Genomic DNA, 15,780 nt, shown 5'->3' on the forward strand with positions numbered 1-15,780 from the left:
ATGTTTTTGAACGGGTAGTATTATAGTCTAGTGGCCTAGCGCCGACAGGCAAAGCTACAGGACCCGGACTAGAACTCGCTAATTAGGGGATTGTTTGTTATGCCGCATCTACATGTTGGCCCAATGAAGGCTAATGTCGACCAGCGCCAGTGTATGGATGGGTGGGTGGTTCACCAACGCTGGCTACCTCTTGTCTTCATTGGGAACTGGTCATATTGCAGGTTGGGCCAACATGTAGATCGCTGACAATTCCAAATCTTCAAACACAATCAGTAATATTGATAGGAGGCAAATAAAAAGCAAACCCAGCAAATTTTGCTCTGTACAATAAATTTATTGACCAATTACTATAAATCAACAACTAACATATTCTTGAAAAGCTGATCTCCTAAAACATAAACGAGTAGCACAAATGGATATCTCTAGTGAGCACAAATGCAATTCTACTCAGTGGTTTTGCCATTTTGTCCCTTCATGCCAGTTCCCACTTCTCCATGACGGCGTTCCCAGATAAGTCGGTGCTTCTGCTTGAAGTAGCAAGCCTCAGCTTTGCCGTAGATGCCCAGGTCACCATCTTGGATTCGGAGAAATAGAACAAAGTTATTTTCAAGTACTCATAAATTCAATCTCAAGTAGTAATAACCTTGGCAATAATTTTTCCACACCTTAGATAAAACACGATATTTGTCTTGTCGTACATATTTTTTTTTAATTAAATAGGTTGAAACTTGAGCTACCAGTCGACCAAATATTGGCGTTGTCAGATTGAGTGTAATCGCGATTTTTTGTTGAGCCCATGTAACTAAATTTATTAAATGTGACAAAACATCTCATCTCACCCAAGATTGTGTTTAAAATTGAGACTTTCTTACGCAAGCCCATGTTACTGAAAAACATATTAAATTTTAATGTACAAACATCTATAAATCCACACTGAATAAACCTAATCACACGGGCTTGCTATCGACAACGTCGATAGTTGGTCGGCTGGAAGCTCAAGTCTCAACATATTTTATTCACAGTATAGTTCTAGTTCAATTTATACAAAACTAGTTTGGTATCATTAAGCTAGATAAAGAATCAAGTTTTCTAATAACCATAATTTCCTGTAAAACACCAGTTTACCATTTAATTAAATATTCTTCGATCGTTACGGATATGCGCATAAATAAAGTAGTCAGGCGTAATAACAAGAAAATGAGTACATGGAAGCTGCATTTAATCATTGAATTAGTATGAGAGATGAGCTAAACATACAGAGTGGGTGAAAAGTCCGAGAACGGCTTAATATATCATACATAAAGGTAGTTTGACGGTGGGTGTGATTGGGTATCCTACGCAATATGAAAATACTACTTTACTATGACTTTAAAAATCTGGTCTGCCATTTTGGATCCGCGATATTGAATGCAACTTTTTTTAATAGAAAGGTGGTTATGCGATACAAGATTTCGATAAGCAAAAAAGAGAAAAATAGTCCAAGAACGGCTTAGTATCTCATAAAATATGTGATTCCAAGGTGGGTGTGATTGGGAATCCTACTCAATTTGAAAATACTACTTTACTATGACTTTAGAAATCTGGTCCGCCATTTTGAATGCAACTTTATTTTTTTTTAATAGGAAGGTGTTCATGCGATACATGATTTCGATACGAAATTTTAAGAAAAAATGAATGGCGAAAACCGCACATCGATATCTCAAACCGTTTAGAAGATATTCATATCATTAATCAATACCACTTATGTTTCATTTCTGATTTGCATGGTATTGATTAATAATGTGAATATCTTCTAAACGGTTTGAGATATCGATGTGCGGTTTTCGCCATTCATTTTGTCTTGAAATTCTGTATTGAATTCATGTATCGTAAGACAACCTTCCTTTAAAAAAAAATAAAGTTACATTCAATATGGCGGACCAGATTTTCAAAGTCATAGTAAAGTGGAATTTTCAAATTGAGTAGGATCCCCAATCACACCCACCGTCAAATTACCTTTGTGTATTAGATATTAAGCCGTTCTCGGACTCACCATGTATAATAAAATGATACTGTAGCTACAGATATTTGCTGTATGTCTGATAGTATCCTGTTTTTCTTCAAATTATCTTTAACTGGGAAATCCAATTAGAACGCCTGCCCACTCTCTGTGTTCACATCCGAAAACTAAGTCTTCCAACATACCTTGCAAAATATTTCAATAATCAATATAAATGCGTTCTTGCGATTAATCTTATTGGATTTGATGAAGGATTTTCACTATGAACATCAGCAACTATCATTACGATATCAAACAACTGTAATACATTTCAATTTGAATCACTCACATTTAATGAACCAGTTAGTAGAGGCCTCGGTGTACTGATCCTGTAGTGGTTTGCATTTTTCGTTGGCTTCGTAACCTTCATAGATGAAGCAATCCTCTACTCTCGCACGCAGGATCTGCAAGATTTGTGAGTCTACTTTCCTGAAAAACAAATCAACATTTCGCTTTATTTTCATTGATCTATATAGAAATAAGTGGAAAAAGAACAACATGCAGACATTACATTGTGCCACCTCTCATCATCACTCAACAAGCCTAGAGCTTATGTGGGCATCGCCATTAGCAAACAAGGATAGGTACCGATCTAGGAGAATTGGTGAAGCATTTATTTTTTTATTCAATGATACGCAGAACACAACTCATTAAAATGATTGGAGAAGGACCAACAGCAACAGGTACAGCCCAAAACTGTTCCTTCCCCGAATATTTTTCGGGGGAAGTCTTGTATTATATAATTTAGCTGTATAAAGATTTGAAAGAGTTTATAACACTTTTTGTAGATAACATTAAATTATACACTAATTATTTGTGTGGATTAAACATTCCATTTCTTCGATATAAAAATATCATATATAGATGGTCAGGTTCAGTCACGAGAGAAAAGTTGAAATGGCAGCAGCATGGGGAGGGATTAGAGTACTGCATTAGCCGGCAAGACAGCTAACTATACGTCTTCTTCACTAGTTGACCTTATTCTAGTAACTGTCCCATATCTACTACTGTATATCTAGAACTGCTACAGCTGCAATTAATAAAGGTAATTAATAGCACTGTCCACTGTGATAACCTAATCAAGAAGAGTACCGAGCCTCTCATCTGATCTGAAAAAATTGATGGCACACTAACCGAAAAGTTAATATCATAGAATAAAAGTAAATAATCCTCAGTAACGACGGGGACAACGACCATAATAGCTGAACTATCAGGTACTGTTTACAAGAAAGGAGATACTGTACTAATATTTTGTCTAATTTTAGACCAATCTCCATTGTCAGTAATGAAGAAGCAGCTGGTGGACCATTTTGAAATGAATGTCTTGTTTGTAAGGAGCCATCATAGTTTAACAAGAGGTGGATCTACTTCTACAGCAGTAATGTCTCTTGTGGAGTCTTGGCTGATTTTGAGGATGGAGATTCTTTGGAATTGCGGATTGGTGGTTTGCAACCTGAGTAAAGCCTTTGATTGTGTAATGAATTGATGCTGAGGAAATGGGTACGTTTTGGTGTTTCCGGTGGGGCAGTCAACACTCTACAGTCATACCTTCACAAACGGAAGCAAGTGGTTGAATCGGAAGGTGTTCGATCGACCGAGCTGGATTTGCATCAAGAAACACAACGACGAACTTATCACAAACCCTCTTACTGTGGCAAATAATTATATTCAATCACTTTTATATATCTGAAATAAACAAGTTGACCGACCCTGTAGTTGAACCAGACATTGATGCAGCCCATGATGTATCTGAGGAAGATTTTCATTTATGGCCGACTAATCAGAGTGAAATTGAAGATATCATTCAATATTCTTTTTATAAATTAAATGCAATTTATCGATTATAAACATTTTGAATATTTGTATATTGACTTGAGAATTACAGTATTTACAAGTTGAAGAAATTAAAGGTATTTAGACTATTTGTCAATAAGTGTTCCTCTAACTCTATTTCGTTTGGCTTCGATTTCTGCCTGCGTCTGCTGCACCACCTGTTTACGTTTATTCATTCCTTTCCTTTCTAGCTGCTTCTCAATAATACGAGCGCTCATCGTATAAGAGCACTACTTCCGTAAACAAAACCATAGAGCATTCTGGTGACGTCAGCACAAGTAAGGCTACTCACCATCACCTACACCAATAAAAACACTAACTCACATTTGTTGATTTCAGTTGATCTATATCAGTTAGTGTTTTTATAGGGATAGTGAGTAGCCCTACCTGTGCTGACGTCACCAGAATGCACTATGGTTTTGTTTACGGAGGTAGTGATAAGAGTCTGCTACTTTTCTACGGGGTCGCCGTCTAGGTGTCACCCCGACAATCTGACACCTAGTCATTTTGGCCATAGGCGACAACCAGTATCATCGTAAAAATATACCATTGCCGTCAAGTTGTCACCCCGACAACTTGTCACCTACTGGACCGTAGGTGCCAACTTGTTATGACCGTAAACAACATCCTGACACTTCACACACTCACGTCAGAGTGTCACCCCGACTACTTGCCTCCTGTACCTGCAGGTGATACTTTGTCGGCACCGTTTACGACAACGTGACACCTAGCACGCTGGCGTCAAGGTGTGACCCTGACAACTTGTCATCTACAGGGCACCAGTTGGCACAACCTTCACCCCCGCGGCGTGGGAGGGGGGGATCAAGCAATTTTCATTACTGGTTATGATGTAGAATTGAATTCCAAGAACTTTTGGTTCAGTAACATTTTCCCGTCAAACACACGGTTCGGGAGATATTCGCCGTCTTTGCTATTTTTAGGATAAAATTAAGGAAAATTTTTTCGAGTTGGTTGAAAACAGAAAATAATTGAATAATAAGCCCTTTTGATGACTGAACCAGATGTAGAACACAATTCTAAACACATTTTGTTCAGTTATATTTTCCCGTCAGATGCACCGTTTATGAGTAAATTGAGTCTAATACTAGGACAGACAAATTTTCATCCATCAATGATATGGTAATCATATGGAATTGTGATTTTTTGTGGTGTGGAGTCCAGGTGATAGGTTGTCGTGACCGTAGACAACAACCTGTACCCTCGTAAAAATATACCATTGCCGTATATACCTTTTCCCGAGATAATAAAGACATCTAAGGTGGTACCTATACACAAGAAAGGTGAGAAAGATGAAGTGAGCAACTATAAAACTGACAGTACAGAGCGTATTTTCTAAAATTTATGAAATAGTTTTTTTTTTGAGAAGACTAATACGATACATGGAAAAAGAAATATATTGAACGATTACCAATTTGGCTTCCAAAAAAAGTAACACGACGGATGCTATTTTTGATCTGATAGTTCAACTCAATTACAATCTAGATGGAATAGCTGAGCAATTATGCATTTTTTACGATATGACTAAAGCATTCAACCTCCTTTCACACTAAATACTCTCAAAATAGTTATTAACATCAAGCATAAAAGAAAGCCATGGAGGTGGATTGTCACTTATTTAAGGGATAGAACACAGATTGTCATTGCGAAGCACTCAGGACAGGATGGATTAAAGGGCTGCTGTAACTCAAGTGTAGCCTATCACCACCAACTAACATCAGAGTCTCGCAGGTTCAAACTTGGGTCCGGTGCTTTTCTTATATTATACGTGAATGACCTGCCTGATTCCATTCCTACGGGCAAGGTATGGCTTTTTGCAGACGACGTTATAAACAAAAATATAATACTCCTTGTATAATCTGTTCAACAAATTGTACATATCCCTTCCCTGGCTATCAGCGAGAATCACAATGCGGTTTTTCACCGACAGTAACTTTGTGCAGTTTGTACTTGCTCTTTCACTGCAGATGTGTGACCCGCGGCTGACTGCTGCGATTCGCAATCATAATTATCAACATCGAGAAGCGAGAAACGATTTGTCACGTCTAAACCACATTAGCCACAAACTAGATTCAACATACAAGTTTTCTTGGGGATAATGAACTGTTCTGATGGAAACGTTTCTCTTCTTATAAATATTGTAAATTCATGTTCTAGCGCCGATTTCCGAGCTCGGGATCTATAATTTCTGGACTTACAGAGTCCAGGACTAAAATAAGCGCTCGGATCTAAATTGACTTTCTGAGTCACGATTTTATGTTCTAAACTCGGGTGTCTATTAAGTTCTCGACTTATTTGAGTCCAGGACTTTAACGCAGTAAACATGAGAGAAATTCACAATATTTTGCTGTTGTATTGTTGGCATTACAGCAAAACGGAAACAGCTGATTGCAGCGGGATAATTCAAATGAGCATGCTCTCCAAACTATTTTGTGAAAATACATTTCGATTTCTTTGTAGGCCTATTCAAAGCAAAACCTTTGAAAGGTGAATGAATAAACATTTCATTTTACGTTATGCTATTATTGATCATTGATCCTAACCAGTGATTTTGGAATAAAACTTTCATTAGGCTATTAAGTTTGAAACCGTATTTGATTTAAAAAAAAACTGGAATAATAATTTATTATTGTTATACTAGTAGTTCTGTGAACAGTAGACCTCACGCAGTATTCTCATCCACAAGTACCTGATTGAAAATATAGACCTTATGGAAATACAGCAATGGACTGGCTTCTCCACACATCTGTGTAATCACTTGTCAGCTGATTTTTATGATTAATAATTCTATAGTCAGATTTTTACTCTAATATTGGCGTATGAAGGAGGCTCCGTTTTCCTTTTATATTATCCTTGAAATGCAAAATTTCTAAAAACCTTGTCGATGCGCAATTAAAAAAGGAACATACCTGTCAAATTTCATGAAAATCTATTACCGCGTTTCGCCGTAAATGCGCAACATATAAACATTTTAACATTCAAACATTAAGAGAAATGCCAAACCGTCGACTTGAATCTTAGACCTCACTTCGCTCGGTCAATTATTATTAATATGATGAATATGACATTGATTAATAACATTCAGATTGGAATACAAATTCCAAGGCAATCCTTGTATTATTTTTCTTGAACATTTTTAGGTTATGTCACAGTCGTAAAATGAGGCTAGTTTTTTACACATAATTCTGATACAATTTTATTCCAAAATAAACTTGCAAACTATAAATTATGAATTTAGATGGACTAATCCAAATAATTTAGGTATTCCATGACATCTATTTGACTTTTCATCTACTCCAAAATAATAACTGAATTGTGTTTGCTCAGTTAAGTCTAGAACTTAAATTTAAACCCTACTCCAGTAGAGGGTTTAAAATCACGCTGTTTCAAGCGTTTTAAGTTTCTGGACTTAACGATTTTTGATAAATCCTCGACTTGGAAAGAGGCGAGAATCTAACTCAAGTCCTGGACTTATAATCCCTTCACTCAGAAAGCGAAATTATAAATTCCAGGGTCTAACATGATCTCTAAACTCCAGAGTCTATTCAAGTCCTCGACTACGTTAACGCTCTGACTCGGAAAGCCAATTTTCTGAGTTTAAAGCCAGTTAAAGTCTAGAACTTAGCTAAATCCCAAGCTTGGAAACCGGCCCCTAATGTTTTAATTTGATCAGCTGCATGCTTTGCATCACCTTGTAAAAGATTGACAATAGCATCCTTTGTAGTGATTTCCACTCTTAGATTATCAACAGTGGTTTGCACTGAGATTAGCTTTGACTTGAGCTCTCTAATCTCAGAATCCGCCCTCTCTTCATTGCAAATCGAATCATCCAACTCGTACTTCCTGTTCTTCCGTTCCTGTGAAATTCACTGTGATTTTCCCAGTGAAACATTTTCAGCTGCTAAGTCTGCTAGGTTTGTCTTTAGATCTTCATTAACTTTAATTGCTGCATCGTATTTATTAAGCAATGAAATAACAGGAATTATATCTATTACTGCCTCCCTCGAAATTTTTTCCGAAATGACCTCAAGAATCGCATGAAAATTTACTGCGATATCTATCACTGAGCTGTCAATCAAGCCCTCTTTTAGATTATTCAGATTGCTCTCCATTCGAGTTTTATAGTTATTGCGTATATCTTGTCATCATTGCAATCTGGGATGTACAAGTTGATTCTATACTTATGCAGCAACATTTATAACATATTACCCCAGGATATCAAGCAAATCAACAATCTGGGGCCATTCAAGAAATGCTTGAGAAGCCACCTATTGAAGAAAATGAAATTAAAAAAAAAATGAAAATGAACTTTATTCTGCATTTGAGTAATACAACATTTAAAACACTAATAGTTTCAGAGTTATACTAGCAGCAATTTTTATAGACGCTGCCAGTTTACATTCATTCTATATATAAATTTCATAATAATATAAAGGTAAGAGATGCTAAATAAAATAAATAACAATTATTATCTGCGGCCATTGCGGTACAATGATAATAATTTTATAAGAAAAATACTGTTTATAGAGAACGAAACTTAGAGTCAAAATTTACAGTTAAAAATTTAATAACGAATAACAAAACTAAAAAATTCAGAAACATAGAAACAGTTCAAAATACAATTCAGAAAATTTATAAAGCACTAATATATTCATGAAGAGATTACAATGGGGTTAAAACTATAATCTGACATGTTAATATAAAACTTGAAGTAAACAGTATAAATCATGTTGTTGAAACAACCAAGGTTTTATAATTTTCGTGAAATTTGTAAGGGAGGTTTTCCTCCTGCCATCATTAGGTATAATGCTATACAGTTTCGGACCTAGATAAACAAATGATTTTGCAAAAAAACTGAAGTTTATTCTAGGTAGTCGTGAGATGGAATCCTCTCTTCGTCTTTCAGAAAAGCAGGGTCTAAAAAAACCCATCATTACCACTACGCAAAAAGAAAATTCTTAATACTTCAAAAGCAAATAAATGCCGAAGTGGAAAAATACCCAGTGATTGGAACAAAGGAAACGAAGGCTCTCTTTGATTTTTGAAATGTATTATCCTAATAAAGTGCTTGTGTAACTATAATACAGCCTTTTTTGAGTCATTTGAGGATGCAAGCTGATTATTGCGATGACGACCACGACGCTTTTAGCGTTATCAGTGGGATAACTTTAAGTATCAAGTAGGAAAGTAAATGCTTCAGTTGAATGAGGACAAGACGCAAAACATGATTTGAACATTGAAAAATGTAAGTCATGAAAGTGCTGGCTTAATCAGTTGGGTTTCTGGATTAATCCCAAGCTGATGTGGAATGAACTTGTTTAGCAACCTTTAAAGAGTGAAAGGATGAAGTTATCTGTTCAAGCAGACTACCTGATAACAGCATACCACTCATTGTTCCATAGTCACATAAGTTATGAACCACTAATTGTCAATTTGATGAAAGCAAGGAGCGCTCTGGGCGTACAGGTATATGTATTATAAAAAAATAAAATTAATAACAAATTAATAATAAATTAGCCTACCTGTCTCTTTCAAACTGCTGGTCGGCTTCAAATTTACAAATGACGTCATCATCATAGCACTGGTCAATAGTTGGCACTCTTCTAAATTGCTGATGGTAATAAGGGTACTTTTTTTGATTTGGCTCGACTATGGTCTCTGAAAAATTACATAAGAAATGTATAATGGATTATTATTGATCAAATGTATTTACAATAGAATGCATTCAACGTTAGGATTTAAAGGTGTTCAATTTATTGAACAGTGAGTTTACTGAGTTTCCTAGACCTCCTTCATATCAAAACTGTCTGCAAAATCACTATTTTAGGTTATAAATGAATAAATACCTTGTAAGCTAATAGTAGCAATTTGTTCGTCAGAAAAACAAGCACACAAAACATATATATCAACAACAGGAGAAATTGATAAAGCCTATCATATTAATGAGCAAATTAAGTCTTAGGCGCAAAAACACAATTTCACATGAAGAAAAACAGTACCGTATCCCATAAAGTTCATGTATAAAATTCTTTGATGGTAAGAAAGAAAGAAATATTTATTGCCAAAATCATTAAACAAACTTTACAAATGTGAAAAATATAAAAACTTTCATATGCAATACATTGCAAAAACTTAAAATTAAAATATTTTCCATTTAAAAATCGATTATAATATTATCATTGGCGTTACCAGCAAAACTAAGTAGTTTGAGCGATGGCAACGAGTAATCAGTCGGCTATAATTAGTGGCTTGAGATTCAGTCGAAAATAGAAAAAATATAATAAAGAAAAAAGAAACATATGGAATGTATGAAAAACTAGAAAAAAAAAAATTTCAATCCGAAAAGAAGAAGTACTAAGAGTGAAATACTAAGAGAGCAGAAAAACTAGAATGAATTCATAATAATTTAAAAACTCAAAAGAAAAAGAGATGATTCATGTAATTATTAATCTACAATTCACTGTACATATGTAATCCATTTAGTAACATAATGTAATTCATTTGTAGCATATATGCAATTCCTTTTGTAAGCAAAGAGAGAATTAGAAAAACAATACAATACAGTACACATGATACAAAAAATAAAACTTAAACTCAGAGAGAGAAAATTAATCTGGGAGTATAGCCCTACTAATAATAAATTCAGAGGAACTGAGGAAGACAGTATATGTACATCAAATTAAAATATTTTAGGTATGATATCTTCTGTCTTTATCCAGCTTTCAATTTTTAATTTAAGTGCTTTTGTAGGTTTTCTTGCAATGAAATGTTCCGGCATAAAATTAATAAGCTTTTTTGTTGTATAGTTGAATTGTCTTCTGCATATAGTTAGATCTGTTCGAGGAACAAAGCATCTATTTACTGATCTAAAACTATAATTAGTTGAATGAGGTGTAAAAAGATGTATATGGTTGCTGATATATTTAACAAGATTTCTGATATACAGTTGCCTAACTGACAGAACTCCGAACTTGCTGGCTAGGGTACCTTCTATGCACTCCTAGTGCTGCCTTGAGGATACTCTTTTGAATAATATTTAGTTTATTGAAATGAGCATTAAAAGCACCACCCCAGACCCTAATTCCATACTGAAAAACTGATTGGGCGTATGCAAGATAGACCATTTTACTTAAAGATTTATCTTTTAGTAAGCTCAATTTATAGTATTTATGAATCATGAATTTCATCCTGCTACACATCTTATTTATATGCTTATTCCATCTTAGATTTGGGTCCAAAGTGACACCTAAATACTTTGTTTCAGTTACCCTCCCTAACACAGGACATGAACAACTCATATCATCATTGTTGGGGTCATTAAAGTAATTCCTTTTATGTACTCTAACTGCATTTACATTATCTATTTTGTCAGTTGGCTGTGTACTCGAGTTCGGAGAAAATGTCATATAAACACTTTTTTCATAATTCAATGTCAAAACATTCTTCACAAGCCAAGACCTCACCCTGCAAAGTCCACTGTTAGCAAGAGATATAACACTGTCCCACGAGGATCCAGTAAAAGCTAATACAGTGTCATCCGCGTAAGACAATATCCTACACCCCTGAATAGGAAGACTCAATAAAACGTCTATGTAAGCTAGAAATAGAATCGGGGATAATACTGTTCCTTGAGGTAGGCCAAATCCTGACAAAGCTATTTTACTCTCCCTTCCATTCAAATTAATCACTTGTGTTCTGTTTTCCAAATAACTAGCAAATAGTCTTAATATTGGACCACGAAAGCCATTTCCTTCAAGTTTCTCAAGCAGGTTTGAATGAGGGATGGTGTCATACGCCTTAGCCAGGTCCAGGAATACAGCTAAAGTTTTTTTTATTTGACTTATAGTTATTTGTTATTATATTTACAAGTTCAGCCATGGCATCCTCAGTGCATTTATTTTCTTGAAAACCATATTGATATTTGTTTATTAAATTGAATTTATTCAAGTATGGAACAACCTGTTGTTTTATAATTTTTTCAAAAACTTTGGATACTATATTACTTATAAGGCTGATTGGACGATAATTGGTTGGGTTTGTTTTATCTCCTGACTTGTGTAATGGAATTATGTTGGCAATTTTAAAACGACTTGGGAAATGCCCTGTTTCCATACATTTATTGAAGATTAAAGTTAGAGGTAGAGCTATGAAGTGGGCTATTCTTTTAAGACAAACGCTACTTAAATTATCGAAACCAGGAGCAGCACTATTTTTTAAACTATTTATCTGATTTATAACTTCATCATAATTTGTGGGACGTATGAAAAATGAATTCAGAAGTCGAAAGTTAGAATTATTACCAGTTTCTTGAGGAAAATTTTCATTTTCTTCAAATAGTTTTTCTGCATATGTCTTTCCCACCTGTGAGAAATAATTATTTAATAATTCAGGATCAATATCAGGGGGGAGCTTATGACGTTTAGTGTCTAATATTTCCTGGATGCAGTTCCATACCTTTTTATTGTTTCCTTCACATGATTTCAGTTTGTTTTTATAGAATTCGAATTTAGCTGATTTAATAAGTTTATTTAATAAGTTTCTATAGGCTCTATACCTCTCTTTCAATGTGACATTAAAAGGTTGTTTTTTCAAGGCAGTATGCATTTTGTCTCTTGTTCTTATACAATTACAAATACAATCGGTAACATCCGGGATATTGAAAAACTCTCTTATTGAATAAAGAGGGGTTTCCACGAGGAATGCATGGGTGCATTTGTTGAACTGCCGTGTTGTAAGAGTCCTCGCTGATGCTGGCAGCCGGTTGAGATGGCTTCTGCCTCTTGTGTTGTGGTCATGAAAGTCACTCCTCAGACTCAAATATTCCAGGGTGCCCTTGATTTGTTTAAGGGATATGAAGATGTAAAGGCAGATGACAGTCATGACCGATTCTGCACAAAATAGTGGGTGACAATGATCAATTATGCCAGAGCCTGTGATGATCCTGATGGCCCTCTTCTGCAGTAGAAGAACTCTATCAATACCGCTGGCTGCACCCCAGTGTTCTAAACCGTACATCACTATTCCTTGGAAGAAAGAGATATGCAGTCCTCACATAGCTTTTAGGTACACACAGCATCAGCTGTCTAAGTAGGTAGATTACTCTGGACAGCTTTGTACACATGTAGTCGATAATTTGAGGGTTCCATGTCAACTTTGAATCCAGATGAAAACCCAGAAGTCCAACACTCCTTGCCTGATCTGTGACATTTCTCAAGCCAAATATTATCCGTTGAGTCTTTTCCTCATTTATTTTGAGATAGTTGGACTCAAACGAAGCTGAGACGGCACTCTGAGACTAGTCCATCTCTACATTCAGATTGTCCACTGATTTATTCACATCATACAATGTGGTGTCATCTGCATATGCAACCAACCTGTTACCCAACACTGATGGAAGATCATTCATCATGATAATGAAGAGTAGGGGGCCCAATATGGATCCTTGGGGAACCCCATGATGAATCGCTTCCAATCCAGATAACCTTCCATTCACCTTAACTGCCTGGCTACGATCCGACAGATAAGACTTGATGAGCTTCAATGTCCCCTCTGTGACTCCATAATAATCCAGCTTGAACAGTGTCAAAAGCACGGCTCAGATCACACAATGTCAATCCGGTGAAAAAACACGGCTCTCAAAACCCTCCAGAATGGTGTTTACCAGCCTTCCAACTGCCTGGGCTGTAGTTCTGCCAACTCTAAAACAAAACTTAGCATCTACAAACAACCCAGTGCTCTCGAAGTACCAGCATAACTGCTTCTTAATGATGGATTCTAGTATTTTTGAGAAGACTGGCAGGACAGTGATAGGCCTGAAATTACCAGGCATATCGAATGATCCCTTCTTATGCACTGGAATGGTCTTAGCGATCTTCAGAACAGTAGGGAAGACACCCTCTGAGATGCATGCATTCAGGCAGGAGGTCAGGGGTATAAGGATTTGCATAATAACACTCTTGGTCAGATTCACTGACATGCCAAAAAAGTCTCCACTATTTGAACTCTTCAATTCACCTACAATTCCAACACCTCCTCACATGAAACTGTTCGAAGTGAGAAAGCTGCCTCAGGCTTGGGCACAGCATTCAGAAACTGCAGGGCTGATTCTTCTGGAGTGCCTATAGAATCACGAACTGCCTTAACTGAGTCCACAAAGTAGGAGTTGAAAACGTCTGGCTTGATCCTCGTGGTTCTTCCTGGAGTCCTTATTTCTCTTCTTATGACTCTCCATGCAGCTGAGTACTTATTTTGTGAAGAGTGTATATGCTGTGCATTTGCATTTCGTTCAGCTCTTAGAAGTTTTTCTTTGTAATCTTTCTTGAGCAATTAGTACATTTGCTTGGCATCATTTGTCTTGAGATTTCTGTACCAATCATATGCCACAATGACCAGTTCTTGAGTACAACCAATTCTTGGTTCGTCCAACAGGGCTTATTTTAATGGTTGGGTTTTTGATCTGGTTTTTCTATTTTGACAGGGAAAACGTTGTCAAAGAGATACTTGAATCGACTGAAGAATTTGTTGAAATTTTCTTCTGCAGGGCCAGGTGTTACTATTTCATTCCAGTTCACCAGTGACAGGAGGTGTGAGAAGTGGTTCAACCGACTCTTAGCTATTGGGCGCACCATAATTTCCTCAGGAGGATCATTCTCAAAAAGATCAGAGCTCCTTCCATCCACAGAGAAACAGATGGACTCATGGTCACTCAAAGCATAACTCATCACTGCCACTCTGTAAAAACACTGTGGCAAGTTCATTACCACATTGTCTAGACAGGTTTCCTTTCTTGTGGGTTGTCTCACAGTGCAGTACAAATTCATGGACCTCATTAGAATTCTTTATTTGAATAATATACAAAAAAAAATTGATTTGACAATAGCCTATTTAGAGATTTGGCTCTTATTTCCTCTAAACTTGAGCCAAAATTTAACTATATTATTGTGAATCAAGCCTATTGCACTTGACAAAAGGTTAAACATTTTAAAGTTTGACTACCTGATAATTTGAGAGTTGTGACTGGTTATCATTATTTTATAACATATCAACAAATATAAACGGTAGATATTTAATTTCAAAAAACCTGTTAAGATATTGTGTTTTATTGAGAATTGGTAAAACATACAAAATATAATAATATATTGGCTTATTATAGGCTATCCAATATTATTTTTTCCTTCTACTTGTAGTAGGTTATATTATAAATTTACTTACTGCGAACCCAATCTCCTGGTGCTTCAAAGAATGCGACAAAGCTACTGACTGCTTTCACAAGCAAACTTTCAGTCGTAGGAATTTGGATTTTTTCGACATCAGGCATTTTTGATTGATTTAATAGGAAATTGAAGCAAATGATAACTTAACCTATATTAATTACAAACAAGGTCGATCGGACATCTGAGATCTGAGCTCGTGAGCTGAAAGTTGGAAGTCGAAACAGCTGTTTATTAGATTTGCTTCTCCTTAGACCAGTTATAGATTAGACACGCCTTATTGTATATTCTTACTGAAAGTTCATGAAGCCAAAATGTACTACCATATCGCCCCATCGTGACGTCAGCATCGTATAGAAAACTTTTCTGTAGAGTTTGTAAATTAGATAGATCTTATCTTTCCATGTATAATAATCTTCAGTAATTTACTTCCATCTGAAATATTCACAATCTGCTATGGAAAACAATGTAAACAAACTCTACAGAAAAGTTTTCTATACGATGCTGTTGTCATGATGGGGCAATATGAGACAATATGGCAGTAGATTTTGGCTTCATCGACTTTCAGTATTGGGCATGTCTATTCCAAAGACCTTGAAGCAACGAGCTATTATAGTAAACTATGGAGCGGCTGAGTGGCCACGTTGACCTGTTACGAATTGAACAATGAGCGTCTTCAGG

At 35.9% G+C, this 15,780-nt stretch overlaps 1 protein-coding gene across 1 annotated transcript; it reads right to left on the reverse strand.

Annotated features, from left to right (window-relative positions):
* Nucleotides 1-313: 313 nt before the first annotated feature.
* LOC111046839 (NADH dehydrogenase [ubiquinone] 1 beta subcomplex subunit 10) lies at nt 314-15,369 on the reverse strand. The gene is made up of 4 exons (XM_022332474.2): nt 15,101-15,369; nt 9,412-9,547; nt 2,328-2,467; nt 314-574 (listed from the first exon to the last, which is right to left on the reverse strand). Exons 1-4 carry the CDS (start codon nt 15,204-15,206, stop codon nt 444-446), a joined length of 513 nt encoding a protein of 170 aa, XP_022188166.1. The 5' UTR covers nt 15,207-15,369; the 3' UTR covers nt 314-443.
* Between the last annotated feature and the right edge of the window lie 411 nt (nt 15,370-15,780).

The sequence above is a fragment of the Nilaparvata lugens genome, chromosome 8 (assembly GCF_014356525.2).
Source record: "Nilaparvata lugens isolate BPH chromosome 8, ASM1435652v1, whole genome shotgun sequence".
Lineage (NCBI taxonomy): Eukaryota > Metazoa > Arthropoda > Insecta > Hemiptera > Delphacidae > Nilaparvata > Nilaparvata lugens.